Consider the following 22,768-nt stretch of genomic DNA (forward strand, 5'->3'; position numbering starts at 1 on the left):
TTTCAAAAATACTCATAATATAGCTTACCTGCTACCCAATCCACGGCAAGTCCCCGTATTCCATTCTCTCCTATCCCATCAGTAATGATGTTTGTAAAACCAGACCCATCTGGCTTGATTCTACGGATTCCATTATTTGATGGCACAGAGTTGCTAAAATCACCCCAATAAATGAAGCCAGAAGGTACATCAACATCCACATGCAGTGCGTTTCGTCCTGGAATATTTAAGAAAAGATCATTCAGTGATGCTCTGCCAAGAATTAAAACCTTAAAATAAATCCCTTCTGGGACACTTCCAAAAGAGAGTTTTTCTTTATTTGATTCCCATTATATCCCCAGCCTCACCCCACATCTTGGTTTTCAAAAGTATTTCCCACAATAATAGAATTTCCCACATGGAGAAATTTCTGGTTTGGGAAGAAAAACTATGAGACACCAGAGAGCAAGGAAGCACTCAAATCATTAAAGAAATCATGTCAAAGGGATATAGACAGTCACATTAAGAGATTCTCACCAGCCATATGAAAATAGTAATTATGATTGATCAATTTAATCAACTGCATTTTAAAAAATAAGAATGAGTCTGTGTGATAACAGTATTTTTTAAATCGCCACCACACCTCCAGCCTGACTTCACTGTCTCAGGATGGACCTCACCAAGAGATAATTTGCAGAAAATTCAGATATACAGGTTTTATGACTGAAATCTCATAACCTAGCTTTTTCTGGTTTGGGATGAACTACCTCTGCGCATACTTCTGGAAGCTTTGGCAATTACATCCACATCCACTATTTCAGCCTTTCCTTTTGGCAGCAGTGGTGGCGGCGTAGCGACTGCCATCTTTTAGAGCCCACTAAGCAGAGGTAGGAGCTTGCAGTGACGCAAATTCTGGCAGAAATTTCTCTAGACTTAATTACTAAAATACCAGAAATCCAAAACCTCATATGCTCTTCATTCTCAACAATGGAAAACAAATTATCAAATGATGCCTTTCATCATTTGATAATTTTTTATCAAATTTTATCAAATATCAAACTTTCAGCAGGTCTGATAGTTGGGGGGAAATTCCAAATAATAATAGTGAGTTTTCTATTGAAATATTGAATGTAATCAAAGTAAAGAGAGAGTAAAGTGAAAATCATCAGCCACACAGGGGGGTGGGGGGGAATGGGAGGTATACTGGGGTTCTTGGTGGTGGAACATGTGCACTGGTGAAGGGATGGGTGTTTGATCATTGTATGACTGAGACGTAAACCTCAAAGCTTTGTAACTTTTCTCATGGTGATTAAGTATTAAAAACAACAACAAAAAATGCCACCCAATTGAAAAGCTACTCCAGCTTTACCGTCCCAATAAAAATACTGAATGCCCTGAACAAACTCCATGACCTCATTAGCACTTGGATTGCAAACCATAATGTACAAAAGGAAAAGGAGAGGAAGAACAGGAAGAAAAGTGCCTTCCATAGAAGGAGGCTGGGGGTGAGGGGTGGAGTGTTGGGAGATGGTGGTAAGGCAATGGGAGACATTGGTGGTGGGAAATGTACACTGGTGGAGGGATGGGTGCTGGATCATTATATGACTGAAACCCAATTTTGAACTGTTTGTAATGGTCATCTCATGATATTAAATAGGGGCTGGAGCAATAGCACAGAGGGTAAGGCATTTGCCTTTCATGCAGCCAACCCAGGTTCGATTCCCAGCATCCCATATGGTCCCCTGAGCACCGCCAGGGGTAATTCCTGAGTACAGAGCCAGGAGTGACCCCTGTGCATTGCCGGGTGTAATCCAAAAAGAAAATAAAATTTTAAGTAATATGGTGTTCATGCCAAATTCAATCAACTTAATCAATGGCTGAATAAATAGCAGTACTCCTACATTAAATTGTTATTTATTTCTTTATTTTCTTTTTGGGTCACACTTGGCGATGCACAGGTTTTGCTCCTGGCTCTGCACTCAGGAATCACTCCTGCCGGTGCTCAGGGGACCATATGGGATGCTAAGAATTGAACCCAGGTTGGCTGTGTGCAAGGCAAATGCCCTATTCACTGTGCTATTGCTCCAGCCCCCCTTAATTTTTTTTTTTGCTTTTTGGGTCACACCCGGCGATGCACAGGGGTCACTCCTGGCTCTGCACTCAGGAGTTACTCCTGGCAATGCTCAGGGGGACCATATGGGATGCTGGGAATCAAATCCGGGTCGACCACGTGCAAGACAAATGCCCTACCCGTGGTGCTATCGCTTCAGCCCCCATAAATGTTTTTTAAATAATAAAATACCCTGGCCATCTCAATCACTCTATGTCAAATAGGCCATTAGCTTATTCTAACTTCACAAAAACTATCAGTGAACAATAGAAGCTGCACAAAACCTTTGCAAGAAGAGCATAGTCTTAAATCTTCACTAGAGGCCCCACAAAAATCAGGATGAATGCCTAGAATATGAACAAGGCTATCATTATCAATTTAGCACAATGAAAGCCCTGCCTCCCACAGAAAGAGGCAATAGAAATAGACAGATAGAAGGTTCCAACTCTATACTTCCATACCAATATGAAGAAATAGCAAAAATCCCCTCCATGAAGAGAGGATGAAGAAAAGATTCCAGAAACCTCAACAGGGGCTACCCACGTATAGGACCTTTCAGAAAAAGAATTCAGAGAGGAAACCTTGAGGAGAGTTGATGTACTCCAAGCAACCAAGGAACAGAAATCCAATAAATTAAGGGAGATATAAATGAAGCATTGGATTGGTTCACCAAGAAAATGCAGGAAGAAATGAGAGCAGAAATTTCAAAGCTATGAATGGAAGTCCACAAATAAAGGAATCAGTACATGAATTAAAAATCACAGTAGGAGCCCTCAACAGTATAATGGCTACAGCCAAACACAGAATCAGCGGGAATGGGAAAGGATATTCACCCAATACCCATCCAATAAGGAGTTGATATGAAGGGTATATAAAGCACTGGTTGAACTCTAAAAGAAGAAGACATCAAACCAAACAGAAAATGGGGAGAAGAAATGAACAGAAACTTTTCCAAGGAAGAGATACGAATGTCCAAAAGGCACATGAAAAAATGCTCTGCATCACTAATCATCAGGGAGATGCAGATCAAAACAATAAGATAACACCTCACACCACAGAGAATGGCACACATCCAAAAGAACAAAAGCAACTGCTGTTAGAGAGGATGTGGGGAGAAAGAGAACCTTCTACACTGCTGGTGGGAATGCCGACTGGTCCAGCCCCTTTCAAAAACAATATGGATGTTTCTCAAAATATTAGAAATTGAGCTTCCATTTGATCCAGCAATACTGGGAATATATCCCAGAGAAGCAAAAAAGTATAGTCGAAATGACATCTGCACTTATATGTTCATCACAGCACTGCTTACAATAGCAAGAATCTGGAAAAAATCCAAGTGCCTGAGAACAGATGACTGGTTAAAGAAACTTTGGTACATCTATACAATGGAATACTATGCAGCTGTTAGAAAAGATGAAGTCATGAATTTTGCATATAAGTGGATCATCATGGAAAGTATCGTGGTAAGTGAAATGAGTCAGAAAGAGAGAAACAGACATAGAAATATAGTGCTCATCTGTGGAATATAAAATAACAAAGTAGGAGACTAACACCCAAGGATAGTTGTATATAATACCAGGAGGTTGGCTCCATGGCTTGGAAGCCGGCCTCACATGCTGGGGAAAAGGCAGCCCGGATAGAGAAGGGGACACCTTGTAAAATGTGGTTGGAGATCCCGCGTGGGGAGAAGTGTGCTGAAAGTAGACTAGAGACTGAACACGATGGCCAATCAACACCCCTATCACAAACCACAACACCCAAAAGGAGAGAGAACAAAATGGAACACCCTGCACAGAGGCAGGGTAGTGGGGGGGAGGGGGGGCCCGGGATGGGATTGGAGGGTGGGAGGGATGCTGGATTCATTTGTAGTGGAGAATGGACACTGGTGGAGGGCTGGGTTCTCGAACATTGTATAAGGAAACACAAGCACGAAAATGGGTAAATTTGTAACTGTACCTTCGTGGTGACTCTCTAATTAACAAAATAAATTAAAAAATAAACACATAAAATGAAATTAAAAAAATAGTCCAAGGTGAAAATGGTTAAGAATGAATGCATGTCATGATATCTATGAATTACTGGTGACAGCATAACTTTGTTCCTCAAAGTGTGGTCAGTGGAAAACTTCCATTTTTGTTTTTGTTTCATGGGCTACACCAATTGGTGTTCAGAGCTTACTTGTGGCTTTGAACTAAGGAATCAATCCTGACAGTGCTTGGGAACCGTATGGGATCTAGAAAGAGAATCTGGATCGAAGACATGCAAGACAAGCATACTATCTACTGTACTATTGCTCCGAATCAAATTAATTACTTTTATAAAGTCAATAAATATATAGATGTATATATAGAAGGATAAATCCACAGAACTTGAGAGCCTATATATGGCTTTATCAAATGTTGAATCTAGATAATGAAGATACTCACTGACCTTCCAGCTTTTCTGCATTTGAGATTTTTCAAAATGAAAGTTTGGATCAAAATTGTTTTATCTTTATAAATCTTTTCATAAATCTATCTTTATGAAATCCTTTATATCTTAATAAATGGTAACTGGCTTGCTCTTTAAGGCTGTGCTCTGCCCTCACTATGCATCTCACTTGCTTGCCTCAATGTTTCTTTGCTTGCTTATCTCCACTCCTCCACTCCAGAGATTCCTCTATTGTCTCTTGGGCACACACTTCTCCCTCTCTCTCTCTACCCTTGTGTTTTTCTAAATAAATTTAAAAAAAGATATCTTGCTTCACCAAAATAGGGAAATAGATGGTAACATATAGATTTAGGGAAACATAGCCAAGCACCTGAGTCCCTCACTAGATGGTCTGTTTCTTCTGACCATCTCTCCTGCATTTCATCCTTCTCTTTTTATTTCCATTATTAACTTGTGATATTCTACTTATCATGCCAGTAACTAATATTGTAAAATCAGCTACTCAAACTGATAAAATAAATACACATTATTGAATAAAATTGTGGATTAGTTTAAGTTATAGCATCTATGTTAAGTCTCCATAATAGATGTTCTGAATTCCAGCTCTGTATTACTTCTATTCATCAATCTCAACTCCATTCTATCGTCAGGACAGTGTCCTCTTCAAGGCCCATAGTCCAGAAACTTGTTAAGACTGAATAAATGACTAGCCATAAACCAGAATTAGAAATATGGAACAGGGGTTCAAATTGATATTTTAAAAGTCCTCCAATGATGAATCATTTGAGTAAATCCAAGTATGAGTTTCACTTAAGGTGTGCCCACTCAAGGAAAGAAATTTCATTATTTGATAAATTCAAACACAGATAAATTCTTCATGGTACCAATTATTTCAACATGGCAAAAGATTGAGACAAATGTATTGTGTGGACATACCTGGGCCCGTCACTGGCACCATCGCTTCTGAATGATCGGAATTTGATTCCAAGCTAAAGCCTCTGATTGCAGACAGCATGGAAACAACAATAAAGGAAGTATATGGAGAGCAGGTCCGATTATCAGAATTGAGTTTAAATCCAGAGCCACAAGCACAGGAGAACAGTCCTCCTGGGATAGGCAAGCAGATCTGTTCACAGGCATTCCGATTGTTACTACAGCCGTTGGAGGATCCTTGAGAGTCTAAATGAAAAAGAACAGTTTTTAACCTTTGAGCCTATATACTCACCACCTCCACTGAAGTCGGTTAACGAATAAATCATTATAAAATCATTAGAAAATTAAGTATTGGAGATATACAATGAAAACACAGAAAGGTTTCAGAGCAGAACTACAACCATTGCAAAATACTTTGGTTAATTTTTTTCCATAATTACATAATCAATTAATTACATAATCAATACTATGATGGATTTTTTGTTGTAAAGAATGTTAAGTAAAAAAGATTTTTTCCACATACAAAAATAAAATTCACTGAAAAGAATAAGTAAAAGTGTGGATTCCCTGAAGTTTGCTTTAAATTTGCCTGCTATTATTGGGGTGTTGGCTTGACATTGAAGTGCTGAGGTGAGGTTATTTGTGTCCTTCTGATCTCTGCTGCCCTGTCAGGAAGGGGGGGCTTCACCTGCACCAGTGTCAAATCACCCTTATTTGCTTTTGGATTCATTGAGTGTTAGGACGTGACTTTGCTCTAGGCCCAGGGTTTTGGTTAAGCTGTGTAAACAAACTGTAATCTGTACCTCTCAGTCCTCTTTTTCCTTTCTTTTTAAATTATTTTTATTTTATTTTATAAAGTAAGACTGGAGCTATAACATAGCAGGTAGGGAGTTTGCCTTGCACGCGGCCGTCCCTCTAGGAGAGCCAGGCAAGCTACCAAGAGTATCCCGCCCACAGGGCAGAACCTGACAAGCTACCCATAGCATATTCGATATGCCAAAAACAGTAACAAACAGTCTCACAATGGAGACGTTACTGGTGCCCAATCGAGCAAATTGCTAAACAACAGGACGAGACGACAGTATTACAGTGCTACAGTGCATTAAAAACACCAATTCAAAAAACCTACGCCAGAGAACAGCAATCTGATAATCTTTGGTTAAGGTCTGAGAGCTCTAAAATATATTACAATGACAATTTTTAACAACCTCTGAAAAAAATGTCGACTCTCAAAAATGATGAAAAAATATATCAAAGAAGATTGTTCCTTGAGTATTAAAATTCAACCCTATTAGTAAGTCAGGTTTTATTCTAGTTGTTGGGTAGAGAGCAATATGACAGGCAGATAATTGTCCTATCTGAGGTTTCATTTTAATGAGAAACACAGAGAGATGTTCTTTCAGTAACTGCAATGAAGAAAAATCAAAGTTAGGAACTGAAGGGGCTGGAGCAATAGCACAGCTCGTAGGGCATTCGCCTTGCACTCGGCCAACGCGGATTCGATTCCTCTGCAGCTTTCGGAGAGTAACGTCTCACAGTGAGACATTACTGGTGCCCACCACTCAAGCAAATTGATGAGCAACGGGATGACAGTGACAATGACAGTGACAGGAACCGAAGGTGATGAAGGGGAATAAGAATGAAATTAAGCCTGCACTAGTGGTCTATCCTGCCTTTAAGATCAAGATTGGTTTTTGATACATAACCATACTTAAACAAGGGCCATGCTGAGATACAACAATCTTCACACACTTTCTTCTAAGGAAACTAAGAACATTGTTAGTGAATTATTTTTAATAAGCAATACAAATTAAATTATTTAGGAGCTGTTATTAGGGTAGGCTTGGATGGTGGGAGAGAAAATTTGAAATATTGTTGGTGAGAAGGTATAATGGTGGTGGGATTGATGTTGGAATATTGAATGTGAACTATATAATATAATATAAATGATATATAGGATGTATATAATATATACAGCTATATAATATATAATATAAAAATGTGAACTGTATACAGACAAAATAAAAATCAAATATCAAAAACAAACAAAAAACAACTATGGTCATGGTTTACAATTTTACATGGTAAAATTTTACTATCTTAAAAAATTTTACATGGTAAAACTTTACATTTCATTCACATCCTCACCTTGGTCTACTGTGGGCATGCATTTATGTATCTATATGTCTATAAGTGAATAGATATTGTACATCCCAAATGTTTGTTTTAGTGACAAACACTTACTTCGTTTGTGATAAACCCGAAGTCCTTTCAGATTTAGAACGTTATTTCTCATGATTTTTTGGCCGTATCCAGTGGCCTTGTCAGCTCTTTCAATAGTCTCATAGACACTATCAGTATAATAAAGGAAGGATCCATAGACAGCAATCCCCCAGGGGTGAGAAAGATGGTTTACCAGGATCATTCGGCTTGTACCATCCACATTTCCTCTTTCAATCTGAGAGATCAGAATATTCATTATTGACTAATTCTTGGCAAAAGGAGAAACATTTGAATTGATAATGTCTTAATAATACTGCCTCATATTTGTACATCACTGTATCCTGTGGAGAACTTTTTCATGTTTATCTTATGATTTTATTTGATTATTCTATTCCAAACAAACCAATGTCATTCATTATGCTCAAGGAGAAGACTTAGTGGGGAAAACAGTGATACTGTAAAAACTGTAAGATAGTCCTCCCAAATTTATTAGTAGAATTATAATCCAGTGGTAAAGCTATAAAATTTTCTTAAATTTAAGAATCCGCTGTTATAAGCTATTTAAGAATTTCCAGATAACTCAGATCAGTTGTACAAGCTCATCCAGAAAACCATCAAACCAGAAGGGGTTTCTTACCACGCCCCTGCTAGTGACTGCCCAATAGAGTTTCTGCTCTTCGATGTCAAGGGTCACACACTCCAAATGTTCGAGGTCCCCAGAGAAGAGTATTTGAGAAGCTGTGCCATCCATGTTAGCACTCGCAATCTTAGCAGGAATACCACTGTCTGTTCCTTGGTCTGACCAGTACATTTTCCTACAACCGGGAAAAAAACACAAGCATTTCATGAAATGGAAGGGGTAGAGTAAAGTGCATCTGAAACAAAACTTGTAAAAAAAATTTTAGTCCACATTATACATAAAAGAGACCATTTAAATTAGTATCTAAAGCATATAGGATTGGGGCTGGAACTATAGCACAGTGGGTAGAGCATTTGCCTTGCACGCGGTTGACCTAGGTTTGATTCCCAGCATCCCATATGGTCCCCTGAGCACCGCCAGGAGTAATTCCTGAGTGCAGAGCCAGGAGTAACCCCTGTGCATTGCCAGCTGTGACCCAAAAAGCAAATATATATATAATAACTATATATATTATATATAATAATTATATATATGATTATAATATTTCATTGGTGTGTAATCCAGTAGCCCATACTGGTGAGAAACATATGTCTAAGAAACTTATGACTACAACTTCACAAACCTTTTCATCAGTCATGACCTGGTTAAGTTTACCTATCTTCTTAAATTATTCCACATTCACTCAAAAGTATGAAAAAAGTATGCTTGGCTAGAAAAAATTTTAAGCCTATTGCTATTAATGTTTTGCCAAAGTTAACATGTAAAATCAGATAATGCCCCGTTAAAATCTTGCATTTGGGGGCTGGGACGATAGCACATCGGGTAGGGCATTTGCCTTGCACGCAGATGACCCAGGTTTGATTCCCAGCATCCCATATGGTCCCCTGAGCACCTCCAGGGGTGATTCCTGAGTGCAAAGCCAGGAGTAAACCTTGAGCATCACCAGGTGTGATTCAAAAAGCAAAAAAAAAAAATCTTCCATTTGAATAGGACACAACATTAACCAGAATGATGCTCTATAGCAGCTAGAATGCTCACCCTTTAGCAGGATCAACAGCAATGCCAACAGGAAGACCAACTCCAAGAGTTGTCCCATCATTGGTAAGCAGAGTTTTTCTGTAGCTGGTTTCTCCATGGAGTGTCAAAACCTATAGTATAAATAATGTAGAGTTGAGGATTATAAAGGGAAAACAGCCTGAAACAACTGTATTAAGAACAACTTTGTGCACCATAGTATCTCAATAAACATTCCTGAAAGACATAAAGGCAAAGCAAAGAAATCTAAGATAAAAGAAGCTTGACCAATAAATAAATAAATAAATAAAAGAGTTTGACAAATTTCAGAACATAATTTGCTATTATGGGAAGTTTTGTATGAGATTCTGATAGGCCCTCACTGCATTTCAACTATAAAGAAATAAGCAATACAAAAAGAGAATTTAGAAGCCAGAGCAATAGGGAGGGAAAGGAAGAGGAGGGGAATGGAGGGGAAGGGAAGGGAAAGAGAGGGAAAGGGGTGAGGGAAATGAAGGGAAGGAAATGGGGGGAGGGGAGGAGAGGGGAGGGATGGAGAGGGATAGGGTTTAATAGTCAGATCACCTCTCAAATCCCTGTATTTCAGAAGAAGTTTCAGTATCCATCTTTCTGAATACCCCAGAGAGAAATTAATTGACTCAATTGGGGTCTAGTCCCAGCCCATAAGCACCCCGTACAGCCCTTCTAACAAGGGATTGCATATGTTTTAGGAATTTTTGCTTTCAAAATTATTATGAAATGAATAATCTGTTAATGTTTTAACCTTGTCAAAAATGGGGCAAACTAATATTAGTAAAGTTATTTCAATTTGTATCATATGATTTAATAATTATGCAACATCTAGAATTCTGGGAATTAGAGTGAAAAGAAAACTTATCACAAAGGAATTATAATCATGTTTCAGCTTTTTGTTTCACTGTTAGAAAGCTGTATACTAAAGCCATTGAAAGATTTGCATCTACAAAGAGAGAAAAACTATGAATTTGTTTCAGAACTGAAACAGCATTACAGATTTGATGAGAAAGATGAAAAAAATATCCCTGCTGAAAATAATCGTCCCTTTATCCAAAATTCTTTACATCACTTTTATTAAGAAGTTTTTATAAACTATCTACACTTTTATAAGCATGCTAGTATTGTTACCCAATAGAAAAGCAGAAAACAAAATAGAGAACCAGTAATTTATATTAAAATTGGCTTTGATCCTTCAAAGTCAAAGAGACTTTGAGATTAGTTCAGCTTAACTTTCTTCCCTCTTTCTTCCTTTAAAATAATCCATGAACATTGTATGACTGAAACATGGACAACTTTATAACTGAGAGATCTCCCAAAAGCGGGTAGAACAGGGGCAAGGGAGGCAGGAGAAAAACTCGGGACATTGGCAGTGAAGGGATGGGCATTGGAACATTATGTAACTAAAACCCAATCAAGAACAATCTTGTAGTTGTGTATCTCCCTGTGATTCAAAAAAAAAATTTACAAATGTTTCACATGTATCTAAAAATATTGTTTGTGCAAATCATTTTATGGAATCATTACCTCAATAGACTGAGTCTCAGGATTGGTGAAATACATGTTTCTTGATATCCAGTCAAAGGCCAGACTTATTGAAAGCCCTGAACTAGATAGAGAAGCAATTACAGTCCTGTTGGTGCCGTCTGTCTTTACTCTTTGAATTTCACCCTGAAAAAAAAGAAAAAAGAGAGGTTTTAAAAGCCCATCTTCTACATAAAAAATATAAGTTTTTTCTTCAAAATAACTATAATTAGATACTGTGGTTCTCTTGTCCTCATAAGTGTGGAAATGGCAAAGATATAGCCATAAAGTGGGTCAATGCTGCAACACTTTGAAATCACAGTTATATACAGGGATGACCATTTAGGTTGCTTCTGATCTTGACTAAAGGGGTTTATTTCTTAATAACCACAGAAAAATGAGTTATGAAAATAATCCAAGTCCCAAATGTAAATCACAAGACCTGGAATTTTATTTTTACGTAGAGATTTAGATTCCTGTTGTCTCTTCCCCAACATCACAGATGAGAAAAAGTCCCAATAGAAAAGAGAATTAGAAGAATTATCACTTATTCTAGACCAAAGACTCTGAAAGAAAGGGCCAGCTAACTCCACTCTTTCCTCGAGTTTCCCTTGTGAACTTCTGCTCTTTTAAATCTTTTAAATTTTTTATGTTTTGATTATAGTACAGGTTTTAATGAGTATCCAGTATGTGCTCAGTGTGATGCTTAGTACTATACAGATGTGAAATAATTTAATCTTCATGAGTATAAACTTTGAGAAATGGCAACCTAGAAAATGAAGTGATTTACCAAATTTTACAGCAAAAGAATAGAATCTGAATTTGCAGCTATGCATTGTCATAAGAGTTCATAGGTTTAGGGGCTGGAATGATAGCACAGCAGATAGGGCATTTGCCTTGCACGTAGATGACCCAGGTTTGATTCCCAGCATCCCATATGGTCCTCTGAGCACCGCCAGGAGTAATTCCTGACTGCAGATCCAGGTGTGACTTAAAAAGCAAAAAAAAAAAGGAGAATTCATAGGTTTAAAAACATAATTTTATTGCCTATAATTAGTACTAATAGGGGCTGGAGCGATAGCACAGCAGGTAGGGTGTTTGCCTTGCATGCGTCCAACCCGTGTTTGAATCCCAGCATCCCATATAGTCCCCTGAGCACCGCCAGTAGTAATTCCTGAATGAAGAGCCAGGAGTAACCCCTGTGCATCGCTGGATGTGACTCAAAAAGAAAAAAGAAAAAAATATTAATAATAATTTCTACTAATTATTAGTAGAAAAATTACTACTAATAATTCTTTATGGTTTACAATTGTCCCATGCCTTCTAATCAGACATTCAATCATCAAAACAACCCCTACAGAGGAGCAGGTTGTTCAGGGCAGAATCAAAATGTCTAAGGCTCCCAAGTTAGGACAATATCAACCCTGTTATCACCGTGACCCAGGGATTGGCTCACTAAGAGGATTTTTCCATCTGCTACTGAATATACAACCATGGCATCTGTTTCAGTCTGGAAACATGTGCCTGTTAGGACCAGTGTTCAAGCTAATTAAATTCATCCAAATAACCTTCAAATCTGGAAGGAAGCCAAGTACAAGACAGAGTTGACTACCAAGCTTCTATAACACATAATTTTAAATGAATAATGAATGTATAGATAAAATATAACTGAGCAAATAGATAGATTGCAATTTGTCTTGCTTCTTCAGTTCAGGTAAGCAGTGGTAGCAATATTTATTTCTGCTAGGCAGTGGAAGAAATATTTTCCATGGATTAATCATGTCAATTTTATATAATCCTCTTATCTCTATTCTTTAATTATTCTTTATATATGTTTTCTTGTTTATCCCTTAACAAACTATGCATTTATTGAGGCCACACAAAGTGATGCTCATAGGTCACTCCTGGCTCTACACTCAGTAATCATTTCTTGTAGTGCTTGAGGGACCATCTGGGATACCAGTTATTGAACCTGTGTTGGTCATATGCAAGGCAAGTACTAGCTCATTTGCAGGGAATTTTTCCTTTTGTTTTGACAAAACTACAAGAAGTACAAAGCCTGTACTTCTTGACTACAGGCTTTGTGAAAACTGTCATGTGGTAATTTTTCTCCAGCATGTAGTAAAGAAGTCACTAGTTCAGTGGAGAAGAAGCCATAGGCCCTTAAATATTTGTGGGATGAATAAATAATATCCAATTACTTAAATGTATATATTACTGGATATTTCCTTTATCCAGTCCAATCTCTGATTTCCAACCTTCAGTGAAAAAGATAAACTAAACCTTAATAGCAAAAGAATTTCTGTACATTTGTCTATAAAAAGGCATCATGGGGGGCTGGAGCTATGGCACAGCGGGTAGGGCGTTTGCCTTGCACAAGGCCAATCGAGGTTTGATTCCGAGCATCCCATATGGTCCCCTGAGCACCACCAGGGGTAATTCCTGGGTGCAGACCCAGAGTAACCCCTGTGCATCGTCGGGTGTGACCCAAAAAGAAAAAAATAAGGCATCATGGGGTCCTGCTCATGGCTCGGTGGCAATAGGCCTTGCAAAATGAGGTTGTGAGTAGAAGCCTGGTAGAGCCCGCATGCCAAGCCTGTTTCTGCTACTCAGAACCCCGGTGCTGAAAGAGAGAGTGCAACCTTTAATCCCAGCCAGGTATGTGCCTGGAACACACCTAAAGATGTGGGCACAGTGGATACAGGATGGCAAGCCCTATAAGCAGGCAGGCGAGCAATGCAGCAGTCACGTTTGCAATACCAACATGTGAGCAAATGCCACCACTAATGAGTGCACACCTCAGTCATCGCAGCAACATAAGAAATTACGGGAGAAATTTGTTTGAATTAAAAGATATGACTGGGAGTGATGGGGTGTGGAGAATCACAGCAGGTGGTGCTCAGAGCTCACTCTGCTCTGAAATTATTCCTGGTGGTGCTGGAGGATGGGGACAGGAAGAATGAACCATGTAGGGTGCCAGGGATCAAACAGGAGCTGGCTATGTGCAATGCAAGCACTTTTTTCTCAAATCCCAGAGAGATGATCTTGTAAAAGTTGTAATGAAGTAGGCTCTTTGATAGGTTTTTGGTTTTTTAACAGTATGGGGGGAACCCCACACTTGATAGTGCTCAGGCCTTACTCCAAGCTAGACTCAGGGGATCAAATATTATTTAAAACTTACTGTACTCTCAACCCAGTAGATGTATTGTTCTGAGTCGTCAAATTCAACATCATAGCCATTCCTCAGTGATGATATGGGGATCATAGCATCATTGCTCTTAATCTCAGGATTAAGAGAAATTCCATAAATCATACTGTATCTTACAACTATTAAGAAAGGTTGATCGTCTGTAAAATCAGAGAAAAGTTAATCAAATTTATATTCCCCCTGTTCTCAGACATTTAGAGTAACTGTACATACAAATTGGTAACATTTATGTGATAAAATGCCAGTGCACCATAGTATTTCAAAGAGTATGAGGAAGACCGTTTTCTTCATATTTTGTCCATAGTTATAAAGCAAATAGCCTGTACTCTCAAACTTGTTTTGCAATTGAGATTTTTAGAAAGTTTCACAGAGATGTGCTAGTGTTATTTGTTTATGCTATTTCTAAAGAATCTCCTAAAGAATTAAAAAACATTTCATATAAAAAGTTCTCACTTGGGGCTGGAGCTATAGCACAGCAGGCAAGGCATTTGTCTTGCATGCAGCCAACCCAGATTCTATTCCAAGCATCCCATATGGTCCCCAAACACTGCCAGGAGTAATTCCTGAGTGCAGGAGCTAGGAGTAACACCTGTGCAATGCCAGGTATGACCCAAAAAGCAAAAAAAAAAAGTTCTCACAATAGAATTTTAAGACAGAAACATCCCATCATTTCTTAGCCCTGCTATAGCCATTCTTGACCTTCAGGTTTTCATCCACACTTTCTTAGAGCATTCTTTTATATAGCCAATATTACACTATTTTATTTTTCAATTTTTCAATTTTTTTAATGAACTGACCATTAAACTCAAGTAAAATACTTTGATCTATAATTGATAACATGTCTTCTCTGTTTCTTGTTGAAAAAGAAAAATGAGCACCTGTTTGATAAGGTAACATACACTAGCACTAGCATGTGATTACCCAATTAGGGCTCAGGCACCATTGGGAAATTCTGAAAATATTCCTCATCATTAAAATCAGCCCATGGAAAACTCAAGCGTGGAATTTGTGAGCCAACAAAAGTTACTATTTAGAGTTAACACTTATCAATCACCATCAGATAGGAATATTGATTACATTAAATCCTGAATGCACAATTCAACAATCTGTGTGTGCTGAAAGAATGTTTTGTATTCAAAATGCTCAGTTTAATCTTCTGCTGAAAGTCTCTGAGGACACACTAAATTAAACAATTGTCAACATGGATTAGGAGCATAATAAGTTTCTGAAGAAAAATGGCAAATGCCAAACCTTATGTGAGCACGACCAATAATTAAAATCTTTCATCATGAAAGCATCATTGCCAGCTATTGCATGCTGAGAAAGATGAGCCTACATTTGCATTCCTATACATAACACATGCTTTCTAGATTCAATCAATATTTTTTTGTAAAGTAAATTTTCCTCTACACAGAAACTTTATGTTCTCTATATCGCTATCACTAAATTTTAACTTGCCTACCAAGTTATTCATTTATCAGTAACACATTAGTGTTCTATTTAGGGCTTACTCCTGACTCTGTACTCAGGGATCACTGGAGAATAAATATGGTAGAGGGATTTGAACTCAGCATTCACTCAGGGGGACTGGGTGGTATTCAGTGCTGGGTCCAGCAGGTGGAAGGAAAATGCCTTATCTCCTCAAACATCTCTCCAGTCCCTCAGATTTTTTAAACAATGTATATGGCTTCATAGGACTTAAAATACTATAAAGTAAGTATGTTTTGTAAATGTCCTACACATTCTTTTCTTGACTCATAAAGTATGTGCCTTCACAACGTCCTTAAATAAACCAAGAAAAACATCATGGATGATATAAAAATTTAACTCCTCAAATAGGGACTGGAGCGTAATACAGAGGGTACAGCATTTGCCTTAAACACTGCTGACCCAGATTCAATTCCTGGCATTCCATATGGTCCCCTGAGCACCACGAGCAGTATTTCCTGAGTACAAAGCTAGTAGTAACCCCTGAGCATCATCAGGTGTGATCAAAAAGCAAAAAAGCAAGAAAAAAAATAACAACAACAGCAAGAACAAAAAAAAACTCAAATTATCAGTTAGACTGTTTCATACAGAATAACCTTATCAGCTATTAATAATAATAACTATAAGACTAATACCTAACCTACAATACCCACTGACTATTGGTCATAACAATGGTATCAACCTGAAAAATGAAGCTATATACGAACACTGAGACTCTACGTCTTGCATGCAGAATTTGAAACTTTTCCCTACTTACTCTGTTATTAGCAGATTTTAAAAAGATTAAATATTGTTCTGGAACATGCACACATACTAACTCCATATGCAACTAAGGTATTCAATTAAACCATCAAATAGCACACACTTCATATATACCGAACCCAAAGAGAACACAACACTTGGTTCAGAAGTGCAAATGAAAATGATTTAGAACTTACACTGGTGTACACAAACCCAAGCTCTCTCTAACTGCAGGGCACATTTAAAGGTCATACTGTACCTGTCACGCAAGTCACGGAATCGTGAGACAAACTCCATCCTGAAGGACAAAAACAGGAGTACTGTTTCATCGGGTGGGAGGAAAGCAAACATAGATGGCTGCAGGAGGCTGAGGCACAAGGGTTTGTGGCTGTTATCAGAAGAGGAAAAAAGCATGTGGTGAATGGAAATCCCCGTCATTATAGGCCCAGCAGCATGCTGCTACTGTCCTCCCAGACACCCCAATATTTAGAAATATAAATATAATTTGATATCACAATTGTTTCTTGAGGCTTCTTGCCGAAAGTAAACTTTTCTTAGCATGTATTTCCACATATAAAATTCATAAGACATATAAAAGGGAGTTACTTGCCCCAGGCCATAGATGAATCTGAGCTACAACCAGATTGTTCATAAACACTCATATAGAATAGAAATAAGACACAGAAATAGACATAAGATGCTAAACAATGTTACTCCTTATGTGATCTAAAAGATGTGTTTTTGAGTTTTAATTATTTGTGGGGGAGGGAGGTGCTTGTGGGGGGTGTGGGTGCAGGAACTAATCCTGGTGATTCTCAACCAGCCACTGATGGTTCAGTGATTGAGAATGCAGCACTGTTGAGGGGTGTCAAGTACTGTTTCGGGATCACCAGGGGAGTACATGGTGATGCTATATGGTTGGGTATTTGGTATGGGTTGCTAGCAGAGGTCCTTGATGAGGTAACTATTGGGTTCTAAGAGATTCTTTTTACAAGAAAAATGAAAAGAAGGTGTGTCTTTCTGTGTGACCTTCAGAGTGCCCATAATTTTCCAAGTTTGGTTTAACAAGATAATAATCTTGATTTACCATCACCAGGTTATCTTTCTATGTCTCTGTTCCTTGGTAAAAAGGACCCTGTGTATCCCAAGCTCATAGGATGTTCTCTAGATTTTACATAGATCTTGTAGATTCATGAATCCATCCACTCAATCAAAACATGTTAAGACCTGCTTTTTAACCAAATGCCATGCAAATTCCCAGCATCCCATATGGTCCCCTGAGCACCACCAGGGGTAATTCCTGAGTGCCGAGCCAGGAGTGACCCTGTGCATTGCCAGGTGTGACCCAAAAAGAAAAAAGAATAAAAAAGAAAAAGTTAACTACTGAAAATAAACAACATATTTTATAAGTGTATACACAAGGTTAGCATTTCCGTCAGCAGATGAAAATACCCAGGAAAAAAAGAACAAGTTATTGTTAAAAAAAAGAAAATGGGCCTGCAACAGTGTGTACTTCCAGAGAAAAGTGTTTTCCAAGCTGATCTCAGGCCGACTGCATCCCTTACCAGTTGGTTGCCGTGTAGGATGAACTGCAACAATGCTAAAGGGCTCGTAGAGATCATTCATTGTAGCAGAATGGTTCCCCCCATGCCACTTGTTGGCTTGCATGACCCTCTCTGTACTCTGGTCAGTCCAATACACAACATCTTCAAACAGGGTGAGGTCATAGGGACGCTGAATAATCTATGAAGCAGAAGAGAACAATGAACCTTACCAAAAACCCAGGTTAAATCCTTGACATCCCATATCGTCCCCCAAGCACTGCCAGGAGTAATTCCTGAGTGCAGATCCAGGAGGATCTCCTGAGCATTGCTGGGCGTGACCCCAAAAGCAAAAACAAACAAAGTAGTTTTAATTTACTTTTCCTCATTACCAACTTACCAAACTGTTGGCTATGACCTGTCTATGATGGTTTCCATTATAATCACAAAATTCTACATAATCAAGATAGCCATCCATGAAGTAGAGAAGTCTGTTGGGGTAGTCTATAGTCAAGCCATTGGGCCAAGAAACCTTGTCCTGGACAATGACAGTGCGCAAACTGCCATCCATACTGGCTCTCTCAATACGAGGGCGATGGCCCCAGTCACACCAAAACATCACACGGTCACTGTGAAAATAAACCAGTTAGCAACTGAAGGGGACATTCCTTTTCCTCATTACTGTTGTTTATTTTAAATTTGTTCATATGTCCAAACTTTATGTTGTTATGCAATCACTATACCCTCCACCAAAATGCAGAGAAGGCTTTTGGGGGATATATTGCAATATAGAAATAGCTATCATCTTAAGTAACAAGCATCACATTAAAATTAGTAAACTCTAGCTCAGAATATGTTCACAAAGCTGTTTATTTCCGAAGAGTTTCAAATAAAAACAACAGTCATAATGCAATCATGGCCATCTGGGTATTTTTATTTTTTCATAAAACATAAAACACATGAAAATACTGAAATGCCTCTCATTTCTGAACAAAGAATTTATCCACAAAATTTCACCTCTCCTTGTTTCTTTATCTTGTCATGTAAGATAACAGAGCAAATTTATTTATCCTTAGAAATTCATCAAAAATTGTAATCACATGCAATACTTTCAATTATTTAGAAAATCTGCATTGTACTAAACAGATTTTCAAACTCACCATGCTGCAAAAAAGAATCTAAATTGTATGGCCTGGAGAGATAATACAATAAGTCGTGTTTGTTTTGCACACAGGTGGCCCAGTTTTGACCTCTGACATTGCATATGGTCCTATGTCCCCCACGAGGAGTTATCCCTGAGTGCAAAGCTCTGAGTACCTCTGGGTATTGTTCAAAAAAAAAAAAACCCAAGAGTCTAAGTTAGAGAAAGTGAGTAAAATCAGGGGAAAAAATACCTCAATAGTTTCCAAACACATGGGAGAAATTTTCCTATTGAATCCTTTCAGAAACATTTTGTTTCTGAAAGAGTATGTCTCTTCATTATGCAATATTAAAGAAATAATCATTGTAACAACTACTAAAAACTCTAATAAAATTTTCCTAAATCAGGAAAATCTGGCTTTTTTTTTTTTAGTTACTTGCAATAAGAGATCAAAGTTACAGATCTTCCTCCTCGGAGCCAGCCCGGAGGGTAACAAAGCAGTGGCTGTTGGTTTCGGCTCTCGGGACTCCTCCTGCCCTCACATAACTGTAGTCCACAGAGGCAACATAAATTTCAAAGGGGACCCTAAAGGCCTGGAGATTAAAACTCTGGCAGTTGAAAGACTATTGGCACCTCTTGTTACATGGGTTACAACTTTACCAAATACTAATAGTAAGGGGCCCTCTAATAAGAAGAGAGGGCATTCTAAGAAGGCCTATGTTTTGGCTGCATCTGTTGAATAAGCAACTGAGAATTTCTTGAAGAAGGATGTCTGAACAGGAATTGTTGTTTTTTAAGTTGTGTGACATGTACATCAGTCACATCATTATTTCTATCTTTCTCTCCTTATAACTATGTCAAAGCAGTTTTTTAAAAAACAGACTTACTCGTTTCTGGGATCTAAAGCTAGTCCCCGTGGATATGTTATGTTGTTACCAATTAGTACAGTCCTGTGATTTCCGAGCAGATCAGAGACTTCAATTACTTCCAGAGAATACTCTGTCCAGTAAAGATTACCACCGATCCAATCTACAGCAATAGTTTCAGTCATGATGGCACCACTGTCAATTATCTAAAGCCAAAAGTGAATAAAAAGGAAATTCCAAACAAAAGAAGTGAACGCACACATGGAAAATAGATGAAAATGTAGAAAAAGCTTTCTGGTGTGATCTATGGGTATGTGATTAGTCATCAAATCAATATTAGGGGATTTCTTTTTAGGGAAATACAAAAATATTTTATAGAAACAAACATGCTGAATAAATCTGCTACTGGCGTAGTGCATGGGTTCATTTTTGTTCATGCAAATAAACCAGAAACACGGAAACCACTCAAGCCAAAAGTCAGCAGAAAAGTACTTACTTTTTTCTGGTCTGTTCCATTCAGAAATGAACTCCAGATTTTGCCCTGAGTTCCATCAGCCCAAAATAGACGCTGATTGACTAAATCAAAATCAATGGCTACAATGTGAGAACCTTCCTCAATAACTGTGTAAATATTATGGACTCCGGAGGTGATATTGTCAGCAATAATTTGGTTCTCACTTGAAACAAGCAATAGCAGACCTGAAGATGCTGTAGAAGAAGAAATGTACGAATGTTAGTGATTATAAAGAAAAAATTAAAGCATCACTTAAATATTTAATAGTTTTATTCGTGGGGCCTTGGGGCCACATATGACAGTCCTCAGGGCATTCTTCTGCACTGAGGGATCACTCTTGGTAGCCTTGGGGAAGCATATGTGGAACTGGAAATTGAATGCAGGTCAATAGCTTAAAAAACATGCACCTTAGGGGAGAGACTCTCCAAACAATAATAGTGAGTTTTGTTGAAATATTGTATGCAATCAAAATGAAAGTAAAGCGAAATTTATTAGTTACACAGGCGGTGGGGGGGCTTAGGGTGGGGGGACTAGGGGCGTGGGGGGGTTGGGGTGTGAGGGGGCGGGGTGGAGCTATACTGGGATTCTTGGTGGTGGAATATGAGCACTGGTGAAGGGATGGGTATTCGAGCATTTAAACCCGAAAACTTTGTAACTTTCCACATGGTGACTCAATAAAAAATTTAAAAAAAAACAAAAAACATGCACCTTAACAACTATACTATCTCTCTGGCCCTACACTCTTAAAAACTTTGAAAACTAAATACTAAACATTTTCAGCTTTAATGTAGCCAAGGACCTAAATGAGGTCTGGGGCTTTATTTGCTTTTTTTTTGGGGGGGGGGGTGGTCACACCTGGCAATGCTCAGCTCCTGGCTTTGCACTCAGGAATTACTCCTGGCGGTGCTCAGGGGACCATATGGGATGCTGGGAATCAAACCCGGGTTGGCCGCATGCAAGGCAAACGCCCTACCTGCTGTGCTATCGCTCCAGCCCCTGGGGCAGTTCCTTGATTCAATACTTTTAGTATTTGGAATAAGGTACAGTCTTAAATTCACAAAGTTCCTCTGAGATTTAATTTCTCTTTTAATTTTTAAGTTAAAAATCAGTTGTTTATTTAATTTATTTAGTTTTTGAATTTTATTTATTTTTGTAATGGAATCAAATGACACAGTTTCAAAGTTGTTCATATTGAATTTCAGTCATATAATGTTCCATCAACAACCTGTTCACCAGCGTAAATTTCCCACCATTAATGTCCCCAGTTTTTCTCCATGCCCCCAACTTCTCCCCCGCCCACTTGAGCATTATGGTTTGTAGTACAGATATAGATAGGTATGTGTATCTCTATACATACTTTCATCACTATTATTTCAACTGTTAATGTCATACCGGTCCCTTCTCTATCTGAACTGCCCTCCAACCTCTCCACCACACACACACACACACACACACACACACACAAGCCCAGTCTTCATGACACCCTGACCTTGGATTTATGTCTTATGCTGTTTTTTTTTCAATATCTCACAAATTAAAGTCATTCTTTATTTGTCCCTTTTCTTCTAACTCATTTCACTCAGCACGATACTCTCCATATCAATCCATTTATGAGCAAATTTCATGACTTCTTTTTTCCTAACAACAGCACAGTATTACATTGTGCAGATATGCCACAATGTAATATCTTATTGTGAATATACAATGGAATTTCACAGTTTAAATAAGCTGTTTACTAATTTTCTTTCAGTAATGCTTTACCTAAATTTCAATCTGAATTTGAGTTATCATTGCATGTTTTATGATATTGCAGTTTCTTTTCTAGTTTGCTAATATTCCCTTATCCCCCGCTATGTTATAGGCTTCCTAAGACCTCAAGGCACTGTGATAGAAAATTTCATTATCTCTAAGTCCTCTCCCCTTCTCTTAGTGGTAAATCATGTCATCTTAGCATGGCACACAGCCACCCAAGCTATTGTTTGTTTTGTTTTTTTTCCGTCATTTCAGCTTAAGGGGGCTGAATTATGACCAAAAAGAGTGCAAATTATGTATAAAATTCCAAGACACAAAAATCTTAAAAGGAAATTACTTGCCCTCAACTTTCTTGTTCCTTTCCTTTAAGAGGTCAGACAGAATCAATAGCAAGGATGCCTGCACGGATGCAACAAGTCAGATTTAACCACTAAACTACATTGAAACTATCTGCAATTGTTTTTGGCAAGTCTTTTTCTCCCTCCTCTTCCATTAAAGGTCACCATTTTAAAACTATTGATTTGCCCTTATTTTTTAATTGAAACATTGACTTATAACATATAAATTTTAGGTGGACAGCACAACAGTCAAGTTTGTAGCTAATGCCTTATGGTCACTAACTGAGTCATTT

At 38.2% G+C, this 22,768-nt stretch overlaps 1 protein-coding gene across 1 annotated transcript in view; it reads right to left on the reverse strand.

Moving 5' to 3' along the window:
* LRP2 (LDL receptor related protein 2) overlaps nt 1-22,768 on the reverse strand; it is a 186,506-nt gene that overhangs the window by 59,375 nt on the left and 104,363 nt on the right. Inside the window, exons 28-39 of the mRNA XM_055121247.1 lie at nt 20,368-20,579; nt 19,893-20,077; nt 18,265-18,493; nt 17,889-18,066; nt 16,583-16,711; nt 14,068-14,234; nt 10,890-11,033; nt 9,354-9,463; nt 8,313-8,490; nt 7,697-7,910; nt 5,456-5,698; nt 29-217 (exon numbers count right to left, since the gene is read on the reverse strand). Coding sequence (XP_054977222.1) covers nt 29-217; nt 5,456-5,698; nt 7,697-7,910; nt 8,313-8,490; nt 9,354-9,463; nt 10,890-11,033; nt 14,068-14,234; nt 16,583-16,711; nt 17,889-18,066; nt 18,265-18,493; nt 19,893-20,077; nt 20,368-20,579 — 2,178 coding nt within the window. The remainder of the gene's footprint in view (nt 1-28; nt 218-5,455; nt 5,699-7,696; nt 7,911-8,312; nt 8,491-9,353; nt 9,464-10,889; nt 11,034-14,067; nt 14,235-16,582; nt 16,712-17,888; nt 18,067-18,264; nt 18,494-19,892; nt 20,078-20,367; nt 20,580-22,768) is intronic.

Source organism: Sorex araneus, chromosome X (assembly GCF_027595985.1).
Source record: "Sorex araneus isolate mSorAra2 chromosome X, mSorAra2.pri, whole genome shotgun sequence".
NCBI lineage: Eukaryota > Metazoa > Chordata > Mammalia > Eulipotyphla > Soricidae > Sorex > Sorex araneus.